The sequence below is a fragment of the Schistocerca gregaria genome, chromosome 8 (genome assembly GCF_023897955.1).
Source record: "Schistocerca gregaria isolate iqSchGreg1 chromosome 8, iqSchGreg1.2, whole genome shotgun sequence".
Classification (NCBI taxonomy): Eukaryota; Metazoa; Arthropoda; class Insecta; order Orthoptera; family Acrididae; genus Schistocerca; species Schistocerca gregaria.
In genome coordinates this window covers 204072263-204098948 of record NC_064927.1, presented here as the reverse complement: position 1 = coordinate 204098948, position 26686 = coordinate 204072263, and the positions used below count along the sequence as shown (strand labels likewise).

Sequence of the window (26686 nt, the reverse complement as noted above, 5' to 3'; positions counted from 1 at the left end):
ACTGGTTATCATTGATTAAAAAGCCGGTCACCATTAAAATAGTTAAGCGATCAAGACTGCTGCCAATTTATTTATCATAGTGAAGTCCTCGAAGGATATCTTTACGTTTCGGAAACAGATGAAAATCGGATGGGGGCAAGTCGGCACTATATTGAGAACGATCGCGAGAGTGACCCCAAGGCGTCGGATTGTTGCAGATGCCACAATTCTCGTGTGCGGTCTGACATTGTCATGGTGAAGGAGGAGGTGCCCATGTGTGGACAAACTCTTTTAATTCGAAAGTCGATTACAATATTCTGTCTCTCACGTGGCAGCATAGTTACGTTACACACCATGTTATACTCTACAATCCCGACCCCATGGCCTCGTTGACAATTTGGGTCCATAGCCTCGTGAGGTGTGCGCCACACTCGGTCCCTACCATCAGCGGCAAAGGGCTGCAAATATGTAGACACGAAGAATAAAGATTTAGAATGTTAATTACGTTTTTTGTTTAAAAAGAGTTTTCACAAAAAAAATTCAGAGGCCTACGTTTCAGCACGCCGTCGTATATTCAAGACTCGGCCCGTCTCTACAATTTTCACACCACATTCCTCCATTCATTAACCAAGCTGATGGTTCCCTGTTGCTTTTGATTGTGTCCTATCAACCGTTTCCTTCTTTTATTCAAGTTGCGCCATAATTTATTTTCCCAATTGTATTCAGTAGCTTCTCATTAGTTATTCAGTCTAACCACATAATCTTGAACCTTCTTTTTTAGAATAACAGTAGTCGTATTTCCAAGTTTCGGGCTGACATTTTTCACTATGTTTTTCTCTCCAAGGCTAAAGGGGGGGGGGCGGTAACACAGTGGTAAGACACTGGAATCACAGTCGGGAGGGAAGAGGTTCACATCACGGTCTAGTCATCGAGATTTAGTTTTTCATTGGTTCTCTAAATCTCAGAAGGCAAATTCTGTAACCAGTTACCTACATACCTATTCTTTTTCAACTCCTACTATTTTTCCTTTTAATCCTCCTGGTCAACTACTCCTGGATGCTGTAGCACATGTCACACTATCGTGTTCCTTCTTCTCGCAAGACTCTTTGAAAAGGAAAGGACAAACATCCTTCCCCAGTCCGTACATATACATCAGCTGCAATGACGTCATCGGCTTCCTTCCTTCTCCCAATGTTCAAGCTTTACATCGAAATGGTTTCCACGTACGGTAGCGACCAACAACCGCCATGAAAGGAAGATTAATACTAGTTCAAGGGACATAATTGTTTACGAAAGATCATCTGCGGAGTGTGTGCTTCTGATATCGATGAGCTCTATTTCCTTTCTGCTAACCATTTGAAATTTTTCTTCTATTGAAAGGTCTGGAACGAAAGGCACTGTGCCTTACGAGGTCCAATGAAAGAATGCTTAAAGAAGTAAGTTGGAAACTTTGATATGCAAGTTGCCAACGAGTATAAAATGTGAAAGGTTGCTCCATGTGATGGGCATCCAGTCACATAATAATTTACTTTTACTTTCTTTTAAGTAATTGGTCTTTCGGCTGGTTTGGTGTTGGACCCCGTCTTTTCCTATATGGAAGTAATATTTTCATCTCTACGTAACTCCTACAGTCAACATTCTCTGTAACCAGTTACGAACATTCCTATCCCTTTTCCACTCCTACTATTTTTCCCTCTACTTTTCCCGGATGCCGTATCAGATGTCATACTAGCCTGTTCCTTCTTCTCGTAAGGCTCTTCTATGAACTTATTTCCCCACATGTTCCTTATAGTACTTCGTTTCGTATTTTGCTATCCACTTTTTTTTCCAAACTTTCTTTCACATGCTACGTTGTTTCTTTGATGTGTTTGTCTACGACTTTTAAGACTAATTATCTTAACCTAATCTATCGAACTGTGTTTCAACAGCTGCCTCGTTCAAGCGGTGCAAGGCGGGAGACCCACAACTTGGGGGCTGCATGAAGGAAGCCATCAAGGTCGCAATCGGAGAACTCGCTAAAGGTAAGCAAGCGCGCTGTGTGTGTCAAGGTTCGAGAAGTGGCGAAGAACGGTGGTTTGTTGCAAGGCTAGCGATTCGCTTGTTAAATTTATGATAACTGCTGGGCTTTGTGCTGTCTGTCGACTTTGCCGGACCTGATTCGCACTGCCTACACAGCAGGCTACAAATGCGTAGTGTAAAACACAGGATGTAATAGACTGTGCTGACGAAAAATACACTACTGGCCATTAAAATTGCTACACCAAGAAGAAATGCACATCATAAACGGGTATTCATTTGACAAATATATTATACGAGAACTGACATGTGATTACATTTTCACGCAATTTGGGTGCATAGATCATGACAAATCAGTACCCAGAACAACCACCTCTGACCGTAATAACGGCCTTTTTACGCCTGGGCATTGAGTCAAACAGAGCTTGGATGGCGTGTACAGGTACAACTGTCCATGCAGCTTCAACACGATATCACAGTCCATCAAGAGGAGTGACTGACGTATTGTGACGAGCCAGTTGCTCGGCCACCATTGACCAGACGTTTTCAATTGGTGTGAAATCTGGAGAATGTACTGGCCAGGAAACCAGTCGAACATTTTCAGTACCCAGAAAGGCCCGTACAGGACCTGCATTATCCTGCTGAAATGTACGGTTTCGCAGGGATCGAATGAAGAGTAGAGCCACGGGTCGTAACACTCCTGAAGTGTAACGTGCACTGTTCAAAGTGACGTCAATGCGAACAAGAGGTGACCGAGACGTGTAACCAATGGCACACCATACCATCACGACGTATATAGCGATGACGAATACACGCTTCCAATATGCGTTCTCCGCGATGTCGCCAAACACAGATTCGACCATCATCATGCTGTAAACAGAACCCGGATTCATCCGAAAAAAATGACGTTTTGCCATTCGTGCACCCAGGTTCGTCGTTGAGTACACCATCGCAGGGCTCCTGTCTGTGATGCAGCGTCAATGGTAACCACTGCCATGGTTTCCGAGCTGATAGTCCATGCTGCTACAAACGTCGAACTGTTCGTGCAGACGGTTGTTGTCTTGCAAACGTCTCCATCTGTTGACTCAGGGATCGAGACGTGGCTGCACGATCCGTTACAGCCATGTGGATAAGATGCCGGTCATCTCGATTGCTAGTGATACGAGGCCGTTGGGATCCAGCACGGTGTTCCGTATTACCCTTCTGAACCCACCGATTCTATATTCTGCTAACAGTCATTGAATCTCGACCAACGCGAGTAGCAATGGCGCTGTACGATAAACCGCAATCGCGATAGGCTACAATCCGACCTTTATCAAAGTCGGAAACGTGATGGTATGCATTTCTCCTCCTTACTAGAGGCATCACAACAAGGTTTCACCAGGCAACGCCGGTCAACTGCTGTTTGTGTATGAGAAATCGGTTGGGAACTTTCTTCATGTCAGCACGTTGTTGGTGTCGCCACCGGCACCAACCTTGTGGGAATGCTCTGAAAAGCTAATCATTTGCATATCACAGCATCTCCTTTCTGTCGGTTAAATTTCGCGTCTGTTGCACGTCATCTTCGTGGGGTAGCAATTTTTGTGGCCAATAGTGTAAAACCCGCGTTTCTGAAGGATGGCATGGAATAAATGAACGTTTTGATGGAGAGGACTTTTTCTACGGTGTGAGCTGCATGTCGGATGAAACGCCGCCGTGAAACTGAGTTTTCTAATTTTCAGACTACGAAGTGTGTTCAGAAAGTATCGAACCTTTTGTATCAAGCGTAAATAAATGAAAAGCGACAGACTTTCTTTGGTGGAGATGTGACGGGGTACGTTCATGGCTAGTCGTGATTTTTCCCAGTCAGCAGAAAGCGTCAGTCGCTGGCAGGTAGCTTATGAACGTGGACGTGTAGTGAGCGCTCGCAGGATTCCAGTAAGTTGTGAAATAACTGTTAAAAATTGAGCAACGATACTGCATCAAATTTTGCAATAACTCTAGGAGATATCGCAAGATTCAACAGTCTTTCGGGGACGACGTCATGTGCACTGATAAACGAGTGGTGCAATGGCTACGGAGATGCTCGCACGTCAGCGAACCACGCTGGGGTAGACCCTCAACACGCCAATATTACAATGTCCCTGAGGACGTGTGGAGTTCAGTCGTGGAAGAGTTTTGTATCGCAGTACGGGAACTTGTAAACGAGGTAGTGGTGGGCACTGGATTTCAGTTTCGACCGACGGTTTGTGCATGAGGAGAGTATCTGAAAAATACGTTCCGGAACTAATGACTATGAAGCAGAAGCAACGCCATCTGGACATCGCCCAGTACATACTGGACAATCTGACAGTACCCCTCAACTTTTTTTGAATACCTTGATGACAGGGAACGTACGTTTCTGTATACGATCCAGAAACCAAGATGCAATCGTCACAGCGGTACTATCCGAGATCTCAGAGACCAGAAAAAGCACAGCGGGTCTACAGCAACATCAAGGTTCTATTGACCGTTTCCTTTGACCCTCACGGGGTGACGCATTATGAGTACGCAGGGCAAGGCCACAATATCAGGAAAGAAAGCTACTTGGAGGCTCTTAGTCGCCATCGTCGTGCTATGTGACGCTAACGGCTGGGTCCGTTCCAGAAAAAGCTTGGCAGCTCCATAACAATAAGGCACTCACCCATTCTGCGTATATGAATTACTTTCCTCGCCAAACACGACGTTTTTGTGGTTAGTCAGCCGCGCGGGATTAGCCGAGCGGTCTCAGGGCCTGCAGACATGGACTGTCCGGCTGGTCCCAGCGGAGGTTCCAGTCCTTCCTCGGGCATGGGTGTGTGTGTTCGTCCTTAGAATAATTTAGGTTAAGTAGTGTGTAAGCTTGGGGATTGCTGAACTTAGCAGTTAAGTCCCATAAGATTTCACACACATTTCAACACTTTTTTTTGTTAAATTCAAAACATTAACAGCCTCAGTTGCGGAGTTACCTAGATTTACCTAGGTTTCAATTGGGATAACCCAACCTTCTTCAGAATTATACTTACTAATGTTTGTCCATAATGGACATTGTCAAATTAAAAATACAAATACACCAAGTGTCGTCAACACTCGTGGCTGCCGCATCGCGGTCGGGAAGTGGGGCTGAGGCAGCTTCAGTTAAGTTTTTAAAATATGACGACACTTGGTGTATTTGTATTTTTAGTTTGACAATGTCCATTATGGACAAACATTAGTAAGTATAATTCTGAAGAAGGTTGGGTTATCCCAATTGAAACCTAAGTAAATCTAGGTAACTCCGCAACTGAGGCTGTTAATGTTTTGAATTTAATATTTATACAGTTGCTGACAGGGCCGCGAAATGCTGAAAGTATTGACTTTTTTTTGTGGTTAGTCTCCCTGCTTACCCGACATGGTTCCGTGTGGCTCTTGGCCGTTTCTCAACCTAAAAATGACTTTGTAAAGAACAAACTTTGAGTCAAGAGAAGATATCGTACGTCGTGGCTGATTACCGTTCCAACAATCACGTAGACGCACTCCAGAAGCGTTTTCCACAATGGCGGGGGCGCTGGAGGAGTCTGTGCATCACCAGGAAGACTCCTTTGAAGAGATTAGGGTTCTGTACCACCAAATCAGTAAATTTATTTCCGCGAACGAAAGGTTCGATACTTTTTGAACAAACTTCCTGATTGCCGAGCAGTGTGGTGCTTATTGTGCGTTCCAGCTACGGACGTCTTCTGCATATGGCAAACGTATCATTGCACCGAGATTGGGATAGAACCTGAACATGTAACTACTCAAACTCAGGTATGGCTCAGAGAACATTTCACCAGCCAAAGTGAAGAATGAAATGATTTTACACGTGATCTGCATTGCGCAGCCAGAGCTGTTTGTAGTGTAGAGTATGTGTAAAAGAACACCTCAGCTGTTGTTAAGCGGGCTAGGACGTCAAGCGGGCCGACTTGCAGCACGAGAGGCACCACAGCAAATTTTAATTTCCACCGTCTGTAGTTTTACACATAAATTCATAAAACTATGTCAACAGCTCCAGGAAGGATTCAGGATTCACACTCATAGCAGTGGAAGTTCAAAAAATAACAAAGTAATTAAAAAAATAGCAGAAGATTTTTTAATGTAAATAGTTTAACAGTATACCATATGAGACACATGCTGATTTTATGTAATGCGTGTTTTTATGCTTTCGTAATATACTTTAAAAAATTTTACTCATTAATTGCATCATAAGTCGTTATAAGTATTTCATGTTATTGGCTTTTACTGAATATATACGTTCAACACTCGGCGAGTTCACCACTTTTTTCTTCTTAATATCCTTATAATATATCGGGCGATTCAAAAAGAAAGAACAGATTTCAGTCGCTTATTACAGGAAACTACAAAAGAAGAAAACACATTGGGCATGTCACTGCACACAGGGAAGTTCAAAGTTTTGACACAATTGCGCTGTTGTTTGTTTGTCTGTAGCAAAATGGCGACTACGCCACAAGACAAATCATTTTGTGTGTCGTACATCAAGATCTTACTCATTGCTTTTGGCCTCCCTGGTCACCAGATATCCCATCTTTTCTTCTACGTCCCACCTATCGGACCTGCTCTTCAAGAGCGGAAAAATCCAACTGTTGAAGCAGACGGCTCAATAAACAGGGACCTGTTGATGCGCGTGTAAAACGGAGTGATCTACCGTTTCAATGTTTCTCGCATGGCGCTCGTGTTGAGTGTATAGTACAGTGCCTACGCCGAGATAAAACTCAGAACCTTCCGCTATTCAGTTACACGCTCAATGAGATTCTATCTTTCATAGTTTCTCTGTAATAAACAACTTAAATCTGTTCTTTATTTTTGAATCACATAAGCTGCTTGATACCATTACAAGATACAGAACATGTGACATTAGTCCTGAAAGAGGGGATCAGTGTCGGAGCTCCTGTTGGAGAGGGGGGACAAACATGGATAGATATAATTTCAGCACTGAACACGAGAATTATCTGTAGCCGGCCGCTGTGGCTGAGCGGTTCTAGGCGCTTCAGTCCCGAACCGCGCTGCTGCTACGGTCGCAGGTTGGAATCCTGCCTCAGGCATGGATGTGTGTGATGTCCTTAGGTTAGTTAGGTTTAAGTAGTTCTAAGTCTAGGCGACTGATGGCCTCAGATGTTAAGTCCTATAGTGCTTGGAGCCATTTGAACAATTTGAATTATGTGTAAATATATTTAGCAATAAGAGATGGGGAATAATGGGTTGAAAGGGAAGATGAGACAGGAGAAGGGCGGTTTACAGCACGGGCATTGTAACATAGTGACAATATACACTGAAGCACCAAAGAAACAGGTTTAAGAATGCGCATTCAAATACAGAGATATGTAAAGGCAGAATATGCCGCTGCGGTCGGCGACGCCTATATAAGACAACAAGTGTCTGGCGCAGTTGTTAGATCGGTTACTGTTGCTACAATGGCAAGTAATCAACATTAAAGTGCGTTCCAACGTGGTGTTACAGTCGGTCCACGAGCGATGGGTCACAGCATCTCCGAGGTAGCGACGATGTGGGGATTTACGCTTACGAACATTTCACGAGTGTACTGTCAATATCAGGAATCTGGTAAAACATCAAATCTCAGACATCGCTGCGGCCGGTAAAAGATCCTGAGAGAACAGGACCAACGACAACAGAAGAGAATCATTGAAGGTGAGAGAAGTGTAACCACTCCGCAAATTGCTGCAGATTTCAGTGCTGGACCATCGACAAGTGTTAGCGTGCGAACTATTCAACGAAACGCCATCGATATGGGCTTTCGGAGCCGGAGACCCTCTTTACGCCTCGCCTGGGCCCGCCAACACCGACGGTCGGAGGAGTCTCGTTTCAAATTACATAGAGCGGATGAACGTGTACGGGAATGCACACAACGTCACAAATCCATAGACACTCCATGCCAGTAAGAGACTGTTCAAGCCGGTGGAGGTTCTGTAATGCTGTGGAGCGTGTGCAGTTGCAGTGATATGGGACCTCTGATACGTCTAGACACGACTCTGACAGGTGATAAGTACGTAAGCATCCTGTATGATCATCTATCCATTCGTGTCCATTGTGCATCAGATGGACTTTCGTAATTTCAGCAGGACAATGCGACACCCAACACTTCCAGAATTGCTACGGATTGGCTCCAAGAATACTCCTCTGAGCTTAAACACTTCCGCTGGCCACCAAACTCCCCAAACATGGACATTATTGGGCATATCTGGGATGCCTTGCAACGTGCTGTTCAGATGAGATCTCCACCCCCTCGTTTTATGGACAGCCCTGCAGGATTCATGGTGTCAGTTTCCTCCAGCACTACTTAAGACATTAGTCGAGTCCATGCCAGGTCGTATTGCGGCATTTCTGCGTGCTCGCGAGGGCCCTCCGCGATATTAGGCAGGTCTACCAGTTTCTTTGGCTCTTCAGTGTATATCATACACTGGGAAGTGTATAACTACAATATAGTGACATTGTTGGTCTATGCATATGGAACCATAATTTAGAGAGTGGGTTGGTACTGAACGCGATGTTGGCCATAAATATTCCTTTTAATAATTTTACGTACTTTTTGTACCTAAATATTCGTTGCAATGTTGTACACCGAAGCCAGTTGCGAGACGCCGAGAGTGGTCAGTGAAAGGCGCGTGGTGGCGCTGTGTGCCCGCAGGCGCGCCCAGCGTCGGAGTGTTGCCCATCGACCCGCTGGCCATCTCCGCGCTGAGCATCGGCCGCGGCAGCGGACCCGTCGACATCAGTCTCGACTTCAACGACCTCACCATCCACGGGATCTCCTCCGTCGTCATCGAGACAGCCTCGTAAGTCACCACTGCAGTTCAAACGAAAGCGCCACTACCTGCTTACCCCTATGACCCATTTCGAAAGTCGTCACTCGTCTTCGTGGGTATTTATTGGAGTTGTTCAATCCGCAGACTGCTTTTATGCAGTGATTCTTCAGTTTCTCCTGGCGTATTTGTTGCTTGAACAGTCCGCGGGTATACTGCCGGTTCATAGTGTCCAACAGGCTTAATATTACGGGCCGCTCTGTCCGCCGTCAGCGCCCGCTGGAGATAGCGGCCCGCTGAGGGAGGGGATTTAAATCGGCCGCCCGCCCTCAGGAGCTCAGTTCGTCAGCGCAGCTGACGATGGTGACGTGTCTGGTGGCCGAAATATTGTGCCCGTTGGACACTATGAACCGGCAGTATACCCGCGGACTGTTCGAGTGCTTTTATGCAATTTTCCCTGCCATTCTATCTTGTGCAATGCTTCTTCATCTCTGCAAAACTACTTCAACCTATTCCCTCTTGAATCTGCCTACTATAGTCAAGCCTTGGTCTCCATCTTTAACTTTTAGCCTCATACTTCCCCCCGTTAAAAAATTAACTATTCCTCGAAGCTTCAGGGTGTCGTGTCAACATATATCATCATTTCGTCAAGTTGTGCCACAAATCTCTTTCTTCCCCGATGCGATTCAGTACCTCGTCATTAGTTACTTGTTTTTAACAATGAAGAAAAAGACGTTGGTGAGGATCTTGCAGCTGAACTAAATTTATATCATTTATTCGCAATTGCGGACATTTCTTACATTAGCTGCATTACTTATGAAGGCATTACCTATTTACGACACCCGTAAATTTGTGGGCCGCACGGGATTAGCCAAGCGGTCTGGGGCGCTGCAGTCATGGACTGAGCGGGTGGTCCCGGCAGAGGTTCGAGTCCTCCCTCTGGCATGGGTGTGTGTGTGTGTTTATACTCAGGATAATTTAGGTTAAGTAGTGTGTAAGCTTAGAGACTGATAATCTTAGCAGTTAAGTCCCATAAGATGCCACACACATTTGACCAGTTTTGAAAATTTGTGCCAGGCTTCCCACATGTCACGAGCAGTTGCCTTAACAACTTCGGCTATCTGAGCACACTTCCCGGACTGTCTCAGACTTCCACACGTCTGCAACCTCACCGCTCACAACTTCACTTGGATTCCCATCAGAGGATTTCAAGGAGAGAAACATATTCAGCGATAAATGGGAAAACTGGATTCAAGCATCGGTTTTTATGTGTCATCAGTAGGTAATATCTTCATACCTAATGCAGCTAATGTCAGAAAGATTCGGCGATTGAAAATAAATTTTCTAAATTTAGTTCAGCTGCAAGATGGTAAAAATGATGATCGCAATACTAACGTTGAATACATCTGTCTCTTTGAAACATGGTAACGGGAATCCAAATGAAGCTGCGAGCGATTAGATTGGAGACAGTAGAACATATGGAAGTTTGGGTCCGTCTGGCAAATATACTCGGGTAGTCGAAGGTGTTGTCCGCAGCTCGTGGTATCGCGGCGCGTTCTGGCTTCCCGAGCACGGGGTCCCAGGTTCGATTCCCGGCAGGATCAGGAATTTTCCCCTGCCTCGAGATCACTGGGTGTTTATGTTACCATCATCATTCATGAAAGTGGTGAAATTGGGTGAGCAATGGTTGGGAATTTGTACGGGCGCTGATAACCGCGCAGTTGAGCACCCCACATACCAAACATCACCATCATCATCGAAGGCGTTAAAGCGACCGCTCGCCAATAAATTTCATAAAATTAGTTTTTTACTCGATATACTCTTCTAATGGCACGACTCTTCCGCAGTATTCTGAAAGCTGTGTCTGGTGTGTCACGGACCTGACTCGAGAAGTGCAAGAACAATTTTTGTTATAAAACAAATCTTTGATGATAGAAGTGAAGCGAGTGCAATACTCACGCTTTTCTCTTGATTCTTAATATAGCTGATCGTTGAGTTTGGTCACTCTACACAACGAAAACATCGCCACAGCGAGAATAATAAATGGGGTGTACGACTGATTAGATTCGTCAGTTGTGGTTTGTCTAACCATGGAAAAGCCATAGGAGTTTGAGAGATCTTGAAATATAAGTCAAGACTGAGATCTGTGGTTATTTATTTGCTCTGACCATTGACATAAATCATGGTAAAATATTAACATAGACCAAAATTTTCCAAAATTCAAATCAAATTAAAAAATTACTCTAACACTTTAGCTAGGTACCACAAACTCTGGAAGACTATATGGAAAGAGCGCAACAAGATCTGCTCATCTGAGCAGTTGGCGAAATCTGAATTAACGATACAAGAAGATGGTACAAGTTGTAATCAAATGAAGCATCACAATGTGTGATAATGTAAGCAAGTACTGAATTTCTCATATGTAGATCGTGTTACAAAAATTTGCAACATTTACATTGCTCCAAATTAGCTAGGTGTAACCAGTGAGCTCCAGACAGCGGCCAGAGATTACACCCTCTCAATAGTAGATCGGTGATGAATGCTTCGAATGTAAGTTCACAGTACTCCATTGGACGGACGAATCAATGCTGTTCCCAATGTGACAGAAGAAAATATTGCTTCTTTCACCAAAAAACAGGGAGACGCAGACGAAGCTTCCCATTCTTGGTGTACGAAACGAATAATAACAAATATGACGTTGGTACACACCATTAGATGACTTGCCGAGTATAATGTAGATGTAGAAATTCGACCCTCTACATCATCACAAAGGTGCCCCATGGGGTCCAGTTAGGGACTCTGGACAGGCTAGTGGCTATTCTATTTCAAGAAGTTTATTGTCCACAGACCGTTGCTTCACACACGGTGCTTCATAACACGCTGCATTTTCCTACCGATAGAAACGATCGTCTCCGAGGTGTTTCTTTACTGCGCGCAGTAGAGAATGCTGTAAAAGGTGTTCATATCCTTCCTCATTTAGCGTTTTCTTAAGCGCAATAAGGAGAACACTCCTAAACCACGAGAAACACCCCCATCAGCAAGACTAGTTCCTCCATATTCCCCTTATGGCACCACACATGGTGGATGCAACGTTCTGGGTGTAAGCACTATGGGACTTAACATCTGAGGTCACTAGTCCCCAAGACTTAGAACTACTTAAACCTAACTAACCTAAGGACACCACACACATCCATGCCCGAGGCAGGATTCGAACCTGCGACTGTAGCGGTGTCGCGGTTCCAGACTGAAGCGCCTAGAACCGCACGGCCACACCGGCCGGCTGCATCACACAAGGAACACACTATCTGTTCACTTACTTTATATTTTAAAATTTTGATAAAAGTTATCGTTATTAATCTTCTACCAGATTCCATGCGTCCTTTCAATCAACCCAAAAATCTAAGTCTCTGCAGCAGTAGGTGCCACTTTCCCCAATGAACGTCGTATTCGATATTCCCAGGTTCAAGGCCTTACTTACTCATCAACATCCGTTTGAAAAGTATGTTGAGAGTGATGAGCGAAATCTGGATTTTTAAAATTTTGTTGTGTTGGTCTTAAATTAGGTATTACATGTTTATGAAAGATTCTTGATAGTGCTAAGAGTGTTCTAAAAGGTACTTTCAAGTTCTGGACCCTGCTTACACATCAGTACCTCTGTTAAAAACAACAAACGATTTCTTTAAAAAAATCATAAAATACTGCCCCACCCCAATAATGAGCTTTATGGAAAAGCCGGTCGGTGTGGCCGAGCGGTTCTAGGCGGCGCTTCAGTGCGGAACCGCGCGAGTGATACGGTCGCAGGTTCGAATCCTGCCTCGGGCATGGATGCGTGTGATGTCGTTAGGTTAGTTAGGTTTAAGTAGTTCTAAGTTCTAGGGGACTGATGACCTCAGATGTTAAGTCCCATAGTGCTCAGAGCCAGTTGAACCACTTTATGGAAAATGCCTTCGTATTGCTAGGGTTAAGCTGGGGATCCTGCTTTGGGAGAGAGCGTTTAGAATTCAGCCGAACATGTAAGCAACTGGTGTGTTGTGGAGCTGCAGAGTGTCCCGTCTGCCGCAGGTTCGACACGAAGACGCTGTCGCTGGACATGGACACGCGCTTCGCCGGCCCCGTCAGCCTGCTGGGCCAGTACCGCATCGACGGCAAGGTGCTCGTGCTGCCCATCACCGGGGAGGGCCGCTGCAACCTCACCTTCGGTGAGTCATGCTGCCTCTCTGCATGTGTCTAGCGTGAAAACATTTTACTCCGTTCACCAATACACCGAGGTGGACCACTTTGGCCTGCTGCCAAGGTACGGTGTATTCATAGTCATTTTCCTTCATTATATTCTCATTCCTTTCCTAAAAAAAAACGGCAATTTATGTTCTTCATGGATTTTACGAGGGAGTGCTGAAAAATAATGCCTATGAATTTTGAAGGTGGAAACTCTTAGAGCTTCTTAAATAGACTAAAGAGCCAAAGAAACTGGTACACCTGTCTAATATCGTGTAGGGCCCCAGCGAACACGTAGAAATGCAGCAAAACGGCGTGGCATGGACTCGACTAATGTCTGAAGTACGGCTGGAGGGAACTGACGTTATGAATCCTGCAGGGCTGTCCATAGATTCGTGAGAGTACGAGGAGGCGGAGATCTCATCTGAACAGCACGTTGCAAGGCGTCACAGATATTCTCAATAACGTTCATGTCTGGCGAATTTGGTGGCCAGCGGAAGTGTTTGAACTCAGAAGAGTGTTCTTAAAGCCACTCTGTAGCAATTCTTGACGTGTAGGGTGTCGCATTGTGCTGCTGGAATTACCCAAGTCCGTCAGAGTGCACAATGGCCATGAATGGATGCAGGTATCAGACTAGATGCTTACGTACGTTTCACTTGTCAGAGTCGTATCCAGACGTATCAGAGGTTCCATATCCCTCCAACTGCACACGAGCCACCATTCCAGAGCCTCCTCTAGCTTGAACAGTTCCTGTTGACATGCAGAGTCCATGGATTCATGAGATTGTCTCCATACCCGTACACGTTCATCCGGTCGATGCAATTTGAAACGAGACTCGTCCGACTAGGCAACATGTTTCCAGTCATCAACAGTCCACTGTTGGTGTTGACAGGCCCAGGCGAGGCGCAAAGTTTAGTGTTGTGCAGTTATCAAGGACACACGAGTGAGTTTTCGGCTCTGAAAGTCCATATCGATGAGGTTGAATGGTTCACACTCTGACAGTTGTTGATGGCCCAGCATTGAAATTTGAAGCAATTTCTGGAAGGGTTGCAGTTCTGTCACGTTGAATGATTCACTTCAGTCATCGTTGGTCCCGTTGTTGCAGGATCTTTTTCCGGCCCCAGTGGTGTCGGAGATTTGATTTTTTACCGGATTCCTGACGTTTCACGGTACACTCGTGAAATGGTCTTACGTCAAAATCCCCACTTCATCGCTACCCTCCGCCACACACCGTCAGGTGGCTTGCGGAGTATGGATGTAGATGTAGATGTAGATGCTGTGTCCCATCACTCGTGCGCCGACTGTAACTCCACGTTCAGACTCACCTACCATGGTATCAGCAGTAACCGGTCTAATAACTGCGCTACACACTTGTTGTCTTATATAGGCGTTGCCGACCGTAACGCCGTATTGTGCCCGTTTACATAACTGTGTATTTGAATACGCATACCTGTACCACTTTCATTGGCACTTGATTTGATTTGATTTATTGAGCACCCGTTTTATCATGTACAATGATATGGGATTTGTCAGATGTTACATACAGAAAAAATATGAATAACAACATATTACGTAAAAAATATCAGTGAACAATCTGAATTAAATAAATGGGCAAAACAATTATAGCTTACATGATATAAATTTGTAACAATATATGACACAAATAAGTTACATATATTCTGTGTATAATGGACAGCAACAAGAAACAATGATTATAACACTCTACATTGATAAATTAATTAATTTTTGTGTGTACATAAAAGAGTCTACCCCACGACACAAGTTTGTATATGAGTGACTTATATGATAGGTGAAGGGACGCTATCTTTCTGAAGTATTCATGTATTCACTAACACTGTATAAATTATTACTAATTAACATTCTTTTGAGTTCACTTTTAAAACTGCTCAGCTTCTGAATCCTTTTAATTTTTAAGGGAAGAGCACTATAAAGAATGTTCGGGTGGTATATTGCACTCTTGTTGTACTGAGCTTTCTTATACACTTCTCTGTGAAATTCATTACTCTGTCTTGTTGTATCGTCATGGAACTCACTGTTTAAAGAAGAAAACTGGGGGTGAGACTTCAGAAAGCATATACTTTCATAGATGTATATGGATGGAAGAATCCTGATTATTTCACAGTTATATTGGGCTTCACATTATTTGAAACATGTCTGTAATTCATCCATAACGTTTTTTTCTCATTCACAAATAAACTTTTGTCCCTGAACCATTTACTTGCTTCAACTGTTGTTGTTTCAATTTTCCTGTTAAGGTCAGGCTCATTCTGAGCTTTAAGAAAGAGAGTTGTATCATCAGCAAAAAGTACACAATCAGCTTGTGTTAAATAGTTTGGCAAGTCATTTATAAAGATCAAGAACAACAAGGGTCCCAACACCAAACCTTGGGCACCCCATAACTAACTTCCTTATAACCAAAAAAGTATGACTTTCCATCATGAACTATTTCTACTTTCTGGCATCTGCCAGATAAATATGATTTAAACCATGCATGAGCAGTACCACGGACTCCATAGCAACTAAGTTTTTCGTGCAGTAGTTCATGATCAATAACGTCAAAGGCCTTTGATAAATCTAAAAAGACCCCACAATTTACTTCATTATTATCAATGGAATTTAGGACAAGATTTAGAAAGTTGTATATAGCTGTTTCAGGTGATCTATTCTTTCGAAAGCCATTTTGTTCATTGACCAATATTCCACTTATTTTTAGGAGAGAATATTCCATACATTACTCTTTCTATAATTTTTGAAAAACAAGATAATATTGATAAAGGCTTGTAGTTTTTTACATCATAATAATCCCCATTTTTGTATCATGGTTTTATAATTGACTGTTTCAGCTTCCTAGGGAAAGTGCCAGTATTGAAAGATGCATTAATTATATCTACAAGAAGAGGAGTAATATATCTGCTGTGTTTAATGATTTTGTCTGCAATGCGATCGGTGCCACAGGATAATTTATCTTTTAGTTTGCTGATGGCATTCTCTACCTAATGTACTGTTACAGGATACAAAAACATATTTTTGGGATGCAATGTGATGTTATGACTGATGTTTGTACTACTTTGGGATTGTATGAGGTTTTGAACTACACTTGTAAAATGACAGTTGAATATATTGCCAATTTGTAATGGATCATTTATAGTTTTGTCCTCAGTTTTAATAACAATGTTGTTTCTTACTTTGCTTCTTCCTAAGTTACTATTGATCACTTTTCAAACTGATTTCATTTTTTGTTGCCATTATTTCTACTGATATATGAATCATTATTTAACTTTTTTGCTGCAGTAATTACTTTCTTGTATAATTTCCTGTAACACTTAACACGTTGTTTCAAAGCAGGATTTTGCCTTGCTGATTTACTTAACATTCTTAGTTGCTCTCCAGATTTTCTTATGCCCTGTGTTATCCATGTGTTAATTTTGCCTTTTACTTTCATTTTCTTAAGGGGAAAAGCAATTTCAAAGTTATGTTTGTAATCAGCTAGAAATGCCTCAAACTTCATGTCTATACTATCATGTTTATCTAGATCCCAACTTCTATTTTTTAACAAGGAATTAAAAATCCAAATGTTGTCCTCATTAAGACATCTCCTGTGGATGTGTTTCTCACTTGGCCTAGAGTTTTTACAGAGTACATTGTTTATACTAAGTTTTAGTGCTTTATGATCAGAGAATCCAGTGTCAATCACTTCTACTACATTGTCTAGTTTATGGAAGTCAAGAAATATTTGGTCTATTATTGTTTCAGAGTTCTATCCATGTCTAGTGTATTCAAAGATAGTTGGTGCTAAATTATGCGAACAAAAGACATTGGTCAGTTTTGTAACATTTAAACAGTTGATTTTAAAGATGACATTGAAACCTCCAAGTACAATAATGCTTTCTGTAGAATGTCTTAACTCACTAAAAACACTTTTAACACTGTCCAAAAATTCCATAAAACTGCCTGATGGGGAATGGTATACACACACAATAATTAATTTAAGGTCTGTAAGTTTGCAAACGCAATATTCAAATACTTTTTCAATGTTTTTTATCTTACTGAACTTGATTTCTTTACATTCTATTCCTTGTCTGACATAAATGCATGTTCCTCCCCCTTTAAAGGTTTCTCTACAGAAGCTACTAACCATTTCATATCCTGTTATTCTGGCAGTAAAAGCTTGATTTTCTTTCAGCCAATGTTCACATACACATAAAACAGAAACATCCTTTAGTTCGTCAAGCAGTAGTACTTCTAATTCTGGAATCTTACTAATTATACCCTGTACATTTTCATACAAAACTACTAATTTTTTATGCTTAGCATCTGTTACAGTGCTCACCGCATTGGCTGATTGCTGCTTGCCTCCAATAAAAAACCTTTGAGGCGGCCTGGTGGTGACACTCTTCTTTTGCTTAAGGGGCGGGTGGTTTTCATTGCTTCTGCTGGTTTAGTTGGAACTGTTGTTGAACCTGTCAGTGATGTAAGTTGATCTGCTTCTACTGAAGACGACGATTGTAGTACTGGAGAAGATGCTGTAGACTGGGCTACTGGAGGCAGAAGAATAATGGGCTCACTTTCTTTAGTAGGTACTATTGTTGAAGCTGCCAGCAGTGTAGGCTGATCTGCTTCTGTTGAAGATGGTGATTATTGTCCTACACATGATGCTGTAGACTGGGTTACTGGAGGTGGAAGAATAATGGGCTCACTTTTCTTGTTTATGCCTAGTGAACATAGGAAGTCTCGGACTTTTTGTCCTAATAGAATCTTTCCCCTGTTGTTTAAATGCACGCCATGTTGTGTATAAGGTTCTCTCTCCAGTGAATCTACACTCATGAAATGTGAGTTCAGTGTAGAACAAACATTACTAACACTGGAAAACTTTATTCTCTATGTCTATATATTTTTAGCCCCCTGCCGCTGGAGCGCTCTTAATTGTAGCGTGTACCATGGCGGTTTGTAATGTAACTATGTCAGTATGGGGGAAGAACATCTGTAGCCGAACTGAAAATTCGAAGAGTTCATCCACACGTGAAGCACCCCTCTTTCAGCATGACAATATCGGAACGCACACGAGCAATACATCAGCAACAATCAGGCGTCTTGGGTTCACTGTCATGGATCGTCCCTCATACAATCCCTACTTGCCCCGACCGATTTTCATGAGTTTCCAAAACTTAAAGAAGACCTTCGATGACCTCTCTTTGACAGTGATGAAGCGGTCCTAGCAGAGGCAGGGATTCAAACATTCTACAATGACGCTATCAACAAGGTGGTCTGTCGCTGGGAGATGTATGTTCGACCCCAGGATGGCTTAGTTGAGAAATAAATATGTAGACGAGAGAAATAAACATGTAGAATGATAATGAAGTTTATTTTATTTAAAAAGCTTTAAAAGTCTTCACATAAAAAAATAGAGTCATTACTTTTCAGCACGCCCCGATAAGACCTTAGGGCATCCAGTATTTTTAATATTTTGGAAGACGAATGGCGATCAGTAAATAGCTATATAAAGGTTCCAGTTCCGACCCTGCTAAAAACCTACATATACCGACTTTTAAATTATTTTCTTGAAAGAAAAACTCCTCAGTAGACTGTATCTTTTTCCTTTCCCTGAGAGCTGAGGGTGGAGGGGGGAGGGGGGAGGGGTAGGCACCTCTATGTGGTCGTGCTTGGCTTTCGTGTTGATGGCGTGTTCTTGGACTTCATGAAAGCATTCCGTTATAGTTCCACACTTCCGTTAGTGAACATAACACGAGTTTGTCGAGTCTTGGGCCAGATTTGTAGTATCAGACTTGCTTTTAGATAGAACTCAGCACGTCTTCCTTAACGGAACGAGATAGATGCCATGATAGCTTCAGGAATATGCCAAGCTATTCGCAGTCAGTGCTGTTGTCTATAGGAAGTCTGCAAAGCCAAAAGATTGTAATTTGTGGGGAGACTTGTGGAGTATCGGTGTTAAGTGCAGCGAGTAGTAGCTAACCCTGCACGTAAATAAATGTAACGAATTGTGCGTGACTAAGAGAGTAGATTCGTTACTGTTCGTTTTTGTTAACTCACTGAATACAGTAAAAAACCTTGGAGTAACCGTCCGAAACAACCTGAAATAGAAAGCTCACGTGAAACCAATTGTAGGAAAGAAAGAGTGCCATCCTGAGATTCATTGGCAGAATCTTAAGGCTTCCAAGGAAATTAAATTCATTCGTAATAGAAGTGGCTTAAAACACTTATTCAACAGCTCTTTGCGTATTGTTCATCAGTGTACCGGGTTGGATTAATAGATGAGACAGTGAAGACCCAACGAAGGGCAGAGCTTTGCGTCGCAAGGGCCTTACGTTTATGCTAAATAAGCCTCCGTGGCAGACGTTACAAGAGAAACATTCTGAGTCGCGAAAATGTTTACTGTTGAAATTTCGAGAGCGTACATTTGGGAAACAGTCGGGAAACGTATCACTTCCTCCAACATATGTCCCGCGAGTGACTCCGACCAGATAATCATAAGAATTAGAGTTCATTTGGACACTTAGTTTAATAGGCCATGGTTGCAAAAAACTAACGAAGATCCTTTACAGAATAATACAAAATCAAGTAGATGCCGACCTCGGGAAAGATTAGTTTGAATTCCGAAGAAATGTAGGAACATGCGAGGCAATACAGATCATACGATGTAGCTCAGAAGACAGCAAATGCAGACCTACGTTTCTAGCCTTTGTAGACTTAGAGAAAGCTTTTGAGAGTGTTGACTGAAATACCTTCTTTAAAATTATGAAGGTCGCCGGGAGCGAAAGATTATTTGTAACTTGTACAGAAACCAGACGGCAGTTATAAGATACGAGGAGAATGAAAGGGAAGCAATGGTAGAGAAGGAGGTCAGCTTATCCCCGATGTTATTCAATCAGTACATTGACAAGCAGTAAAGGAAAGCAAAGAAACATTTGGAGAAGGGATAAAAGTTCATGAAGTAGAAATAAAATCTTTAATGTTTGACGATGACAATGTAATTCTGTTGCAGACGGCAGAGGACTTGTAAGATCAGTTGAACAGAATGGAAAATGTTTTGAGAGGAGCATATAAGATGAACATTACTAAATTAAAACAAGGATAATAGAATGTAGTCGAATTAAATCAAGAAACGAAACACTTGAAATAATTTATGAATTTTGTCACTTGGGCAACGAAATATGTGATGATGACCGAAGTATAGAGGATATAAAATGTAAACTGTCAACAGCAACAAAAGCGTTTTGGAAGAGGAGAAATTTGTTAACATCGAATACGGATTCAAGTGTTAGGAAACCTTTTCAGAAGGTGTATGCAAGGAGTGTGTGGCCATGTATGGGAGTGGAACATGACTGATAAACTGAAGAAGACGAAAGAAGCTTTTGAAACGTGGTGCTACAGAAGAATGCTGAAGGTTAGATTTGGTAGATTACGTAAGTAATGATGTACTGAATAGAGTTGGAGGGAAGGGGGATGAAATACGTGGCGCAGCCTGACTAGAAGCCGGTTGGTGTGAAACATTCTGTGACAAGGAATCAGCAGTTTAGAATTGGTGGGGAGTAGGGGGGGGGGTATAAAAATCGTAGAGGGAGACGAAGAGATGAATACAGTAAGCAGATTCAGAAGGATGTATGTTGCAGAAGTTATTTGGAGTTGAAGAGGCTCACTTGCACAGGATGGAGTAGCATGGAGAGCTGATTCAAATTAATCTTCGGACTGCAGACCACAATAGAGGCTTAACGACACTCGTCCCCATCGCATCATACGTGAATCAAGAGAAGAGAAAGTTATAATACCCTCTGCCACACGTCGTAATACGGTTAGCGGTGTATAGATGTACATGTAGAAAATTTTACGTAAAATTCCTCTTGTCGAACTACAGCTGTCGATTGTTATCATATCAAAACTATTCAGACCGTTACTAATTGAGTCAAATATCCTGTATTTTCATTAAAAGCTAAACGAGAAAAAATATTTTTAAAATTTTTAAAATACGCTTCCTGTCATGAGGAATAATGTTTCATTTAACTGCGCAATTTACCGTGCAACAATCGATGTAAATTGTTGATAGTTGCAGTAAGAATGATTTCATTTTTACTGTTGCCTGACTCCTCTTCTTCGTTTTTAACTTGTCCCGTCTCTTTACGGGCTCGGCCTTGTTTCACTGGTTTTGGTATTGTCAATGATGAGCTGATGGCCGAATGGCTTTCTTGACATCTTGACACCACCACTTCCACCGTCTCCCTTCCCCCTCACCCCTCCACACACACGCACTCCTTCGCAGACCCGGCCGTAACGGGGACAATCTTGGTCACTGGACTGACAATCAGGTTCCAAAGTAGCGAGTATTGGGCGAGGACGGAGAGTAACCGCAGAAAATGTTTTGGTGGGCAACTGCGCCAGCTTGCTGTTAATGCCATTAAATTTACTGCCGGCTATGACATGTCAAGTGATTCCCCTTCCATTTGAAAATGACGAGTTGCATCCAAGATGGCCGCTTCCAGAATGGCTGCCATGTTGGTAACGTAGCCTCAGATTTATCCCTCCTTCATCTCGTTCTGCTTGATCTTAAATTTCTGTTTATCCACCGGTTTCTGTTTTTGAAGGGATCTTCCACAACTGTGAACCATCCCCTAGATTTTTCGTAGTCATAAGAGAGAAAAATAAATTCCTTTTTGCTTTGGTAACCGTGTGGCAACGGCCTTGCCGCAGTGGACACATCGGTTCCCGTGAGATCACCGAAGTTTAGCGCTGTCGGGCGTAGTCGACCCTTGGATGGGTGACCATCCGGTATGCCATGCGCTGTTGTCATTTTCCGGGGTGCATTCAGCCTCGTGATGCCAATTTAGGAGCTACTCGACCGAATAGTAGTGGCTTCGGTCAAGAATACCATCATAACGACCGGGAGAGTGGTGTGCTGACCCCAAGCCCCTCCTGTCCGCATCCTCCACTGAGGATGACACGGCGGTCGAATGGTTCCGGTAGACCACTCGTGGCCTGAAGACGGAGTGCTTTTTTTTTGTAATCGTGTAGGCTGTTGAAATTTCTGCTTATAAATGTGAGGAGAGCTTTTCGTGAACGCCAGAGAACGTACGAGTAAATACCGGTGCCGTGCTGTGTTGCAGCCGACCTGAAGACGACGGCGAAGATCCGCGCTGAGAAGGTCGTGAAGGACGGGCAGACGTACGGCCGCGTCCTCAGCTTCGGATTCTCGCTGCAGCCGCAGCGCCTGCACATGGACTTCGAGAACCTCTTCAACGGCGACAAGGCCCTGGGTGAGTTCCGTCGCCCTCAGATGAACCGCCCCGAGTATTTTGCTAAAACAAAACTTCGGACAATTCTCTAAGCGAAAAGGTCGTAAGAAAACAATAACGACGAGCTCACAGGCTTTTTTTTCAGAACTACCTTTGTTGCTATTTCCTGTTCTAATTTTTATATCCTCTCTGAGTTGTCCATCATTAGTATTTTGATGCTGAAACAGCTAAACTCATCAATTACTGTTATTCCCTCAGCATCGAATGATTTACCTCGACTACATCCTATCTTAAAGGTAAGATCATTTTATTGACAGGTGAGATGACACGTAGTTCATCACTGTAGCCTGCCTGGTTAGCTGGGTAGTAACGTGCTTGTCTCCCGTGCAAGCGGGCCCGGGTTCCATTCTCGGCCGCGTTGGAGATTTTTCTCCACTTGTGGATTGGGTGTTGTGTTGTACTCATCACCATTTCATCCTTATCACCGGCGTGCACGTCACCCACTGCGGTGTCGACTGAAATAAGACTTGCACTTGGCAGCCGAACTTCCCCGGATGGGACCTCCTGGCCAACAGGGCCATACGCTCATTTCATTTTCTTGTCGTTGTAGGAATACACACTCCTGGAAATTGAAATAAGAACACCGTGAATTCATTGTCCCAGGAAGGGGAAACTTTATTGACACATTCCTGGGGTCAGATACATCACATGATCACACTGACAGAACCACAGGCACATAGACACAGGCAACAGAGCATGCACAATGTCGGCACTAGTACAGTGTATATCCACCTTTCGCAGCAATGCAGGCTGCTATTCTCCCATGGAGACGATCGTAGAGATGCTGGATGTAGTCCTGTGGAACGGCTTGCCATGCCATTTCCACCTGGCGCCTCAGTTGGACCAGCGTTCGTGCTGGACGTGCAGACCGCGTGAGACGACGCTTCATCCAGTCCCAAACATGCTCAATGGGGGACAGATCCGGAGATCTTCCTGGCCAGGGTAGTTGACTTACACCTTTTAGAGCACGTTGGGTGGCACGGGATACATGCGGACGTGCATTGTCCTGTTGGAACAGCAAGTTCCCTTGCCGGTCTAGGAATGGTAGAACGATGGGTTCGATGACGGTTTGGATGTACCATGCACTATTCAGTGTCCTCTCGACGATCACCAGAGGTGTACGGCCAGTGTAGGAGATCGCTCCCCACACCATGATGCCGGGTGTTGGCCCTGTGTGCCTCGGTCGTATGCAGTCCTGATTGTGGCGCTCACCTGCACGGCGCCAAACAGGCATACGACCATCATTGGCACCAAGGCAGAAGCGACTCTCATCGCTGAAGACGACACGTCTCTATTCGTCCCTCCATTCACGCCTGTCGCGACACCACTGGAGGCGGGCTGCACGATGTTGGGGCGTGAGCGGAAGACGGCCTAACGGTGTGCGGGACCGTAGCCCAGCTTCATGGAGACGGTTGCGAATGGTCCTCGCCGATACCCCAGGAGCAACAGTGTCCCTAATTTGCTGGGAAGTGGCGGTGCGGTCCCCTACGGCACTGCGTAGGATCCTACGGTCTTGGCGTGCATCCGTGCGTCGCTGCGGTCCGGTCCCAGGTCGACGGGCACGTGCACCTTCCGCCGATCACTGGCGACAACATCGATGTACTGTGGAGACCTCACGCCCAACGTGTTGAGCAATTCGGCGGTACGTCCACCCGGCCTCCCGCATGCCCACTATACGCCCTCGCTCAAAGTCCGTCAACTGCACATACGGTTCACGTCCACGCTGTCGCGGCATGCTACCAGTGTTAAAGACTGCGATGGAGCTCCGTATGCCACGGCAAACTGCCTGACACTGACGGCGGCGGTGCACAAATGCTGCGCAGCTAGCGCCATTCGACGGCCAACACCGAGGTTCCTGGTGTGTCCGCTGTGCCGTGCGTGTGATCATTGCTTGTACAGCCCTCTGGCAGTGTCCGGAGCAAGTATGGTGGGTCTGACACACCGGTGTCAATGTGTTCTTTTTTCCATTTCCAGGAGTGTATTATACCAAATTCATATCAAATGAATCACACCTGTCACAGTAATCGGTGCCTACAGAGTCGCATTAATACAAGTTTACTCCTTGCCACTTCCCCCTATGGCGGCAACGCAGTCGTAAATTCTCGCATGTAAACGATCCTGTGACAGATAGTTTCAAGAATCTTGCACCTCTTATTGCAATACGGCAATGATTCTTGCAGAACCCGGAGACGATAAGGGTGACAATAAACAGCCTTGGCGTACTCCTTTCTGAATGTTGACCCATTTAATCGCTCCACATAGGGTCTTCGCAGGGGCTTCCAGATCAGACTATAAATTCCGTTAGAGGTAAACGAGATCATCTGGTTGTATATTTTTGAGTACTTCCCATCATTTATTGTGGCCGACACAGTCAAAGACTTTAGCATAATCAATAATTAATAATTTCAGAATAAAACATTCTTGGTTGAGAAATTATTTATTATCAAAGTCACCTTTGTGGGGCATCAGCAGATAGTGGAAAAGTAGCTGGATATAAAACACATCCGTCATAAGGCTACATAAAATGGAAAATGGACGCAACAATAACTGGATATATAAGCCGTCCGTCATAATGACGTATAAAATACAAGGCATACCTTAAACATACCAGCTGACTCCACCACAGTAGTACAAAATAGGGCCACACTTACATAATAAATGGGATATGAGGTAAACGCAGAACGGAGAATGCAGCACGCAGCACAATGCCCCTTCGGCGTGCACGCAAACACTGTGCGCGGGGCAAAGGGAGATTGTACTGCGTGCGCCTCATACCGCGCTTATTTGGGAGGTGTGGCCCTATTTTGTACTACTGTTGTGAAGTCAGTTGGTATCTTCAACGTCCACCTTCATTTCATACGTTTTTATGACGTATGGGTTTTATATCCAGCTACTTTTACAAAAACAGTTTGAAATTGGTTTCTGTAGCTCCCTGAGTAATTCTTACAGTAATTGATAACGTGTCTGTCTTTCTCTCCGGCAGGGGACAACATGAACAAGTTCCTAAACGAGAACTGGCAGGAGATCCTGAAGGAGCTGCAGCCCGCTGTGGAGGAGGCCTTCGGCGCGACCTTCAAGGAGATCGTGAACAGGATCTACGAGAGGGTGCCGTACAAGGACCTGGTGCTCGAGTAGGCCTCCCTCCCACCTCCCACCTCCCACCGTCCATCCCCCATCCCCATCAGCCACCGCCACCGCCACGGCGTGGCCGGCAGCGTACAAACCGAGAGGGTCGGCTGGCCGACAGCTCCGGGCCGCGAGTCTTCGTCAAGAGCGCCGCCGCTGCCGCCACGCCCCCACACCAGCGCCGCTTCAGCCTGTCATCCATTATTTATGATAATAAAACTTGTTGTACAACCAGTTGAGAGTGTGCCTCTTCTTATGTGATCTCTTGACAACGGCAGTCCCATTTCCTCATCGACTTATCCTTAACCAGCCTCCATATCGGAGGTCATTAGCGACAGTTATTGTGTCAGATTTGTTCTACTAATATATGAGGTTGGTATTTGTTATATCCACAGATTAACACAAATTTGCGAACAAAAAATTTTTACTAGGTGGAGCAAGGCCACCTCTTAATTTTACAAAAAGATAAACTTCCTTCGAAAACAAAAAGCTTCTTTTCCTGCCAAAATTTTAGAGCAAGCCAAAGAATTATGCCACCTTATTGATTTGATATATTAGCAACTGAACTGAATTTACGATCGTCTGGTTTTCTCTCGACGCTCTCCGGCGGATGCCGAGGAAGTAGACGGGCGCAGAGTCCGGGGTCGTTGGCCGGCGTAGCGAAGACGTGGCTCCTGGACGTTCCGGCTGCGTCGAAGTCTCTTCCGGGCGACAGTCCGCGGCGGGTCGAAAGACGCCTGCTAGAGATGGAGGGTAGGCGGGACACGACAGTGAAGGCGCGGCAGGGGGCGGGGACGGGAGGGGAGAGGAGCAGCCTGGGGCTGAGGGGGTCAAGGCGGCGGGAGGTGTAGAGTATGAGGATATGTTCGAGGAGCGGGAGCAGATGGGGGGAAAGGAATCAGGTCGTAGAGGATCCGCGTGGGGGACGGGACGCGTAAACGGAAGGCGAGGCGGAGTGCATGACGCTCAAGATCTGGAGGGACTTAAAGAATTCGGGCGGGGCAGATATCCAGGTGGGACTGGCATAACAGAGGATGGGACGGATTAAGGATCTGTAGCTGTGGAGGATGGTAGAGGGGTGCAGCCCCAATGTCTGGCCAGAGAGGAGTTTGAGGAGTAGGAGGCGGTTGTGGGCTTTGGATTGGATGGAGCGGAGATGAGGGATCCAGGTGAGGTGACGGTCAATGGTGAGGCCAAGGTAGGTGAGGGTGGGCGTGAGGCGGACAGGACGGGCGC

General features: G+C 44.4%; 1 protein-coding gene across 1 annotated transcript in view; it reads left to right on the top strand.

The window, feature by feature from the left end:
• The window catches only part of LOC126284131 (protein takeout-like), a 33010-nt gene extending 7326 nt beyond the window's left edge, over positions 1-25684 (top strand). The window contains exons 2-6 of the mRNA XM_049982841.1: positions 1908-2000; positions 8672-8819; positions 12849-12985; positions 22136-22285; positions 25308-25684. Of these exons, the coding sequence (XP_049838798.1) occupies positions 1908-2000; positions 8672-8819; positions 12849-12985; positions 22136-22285; positions 25308-25459 (680 nt within the window). The 3' untranslated portion in view covers positions 25460-25684. The remainder of the gene's footprint in view (positions 1-1907; positions 2001-8671; positions 8820-12848; positions 12986-22135; positions 22286-25307) is intronic.
• Positions 25685-26686: the final 1002 nt, after the last annotated feature.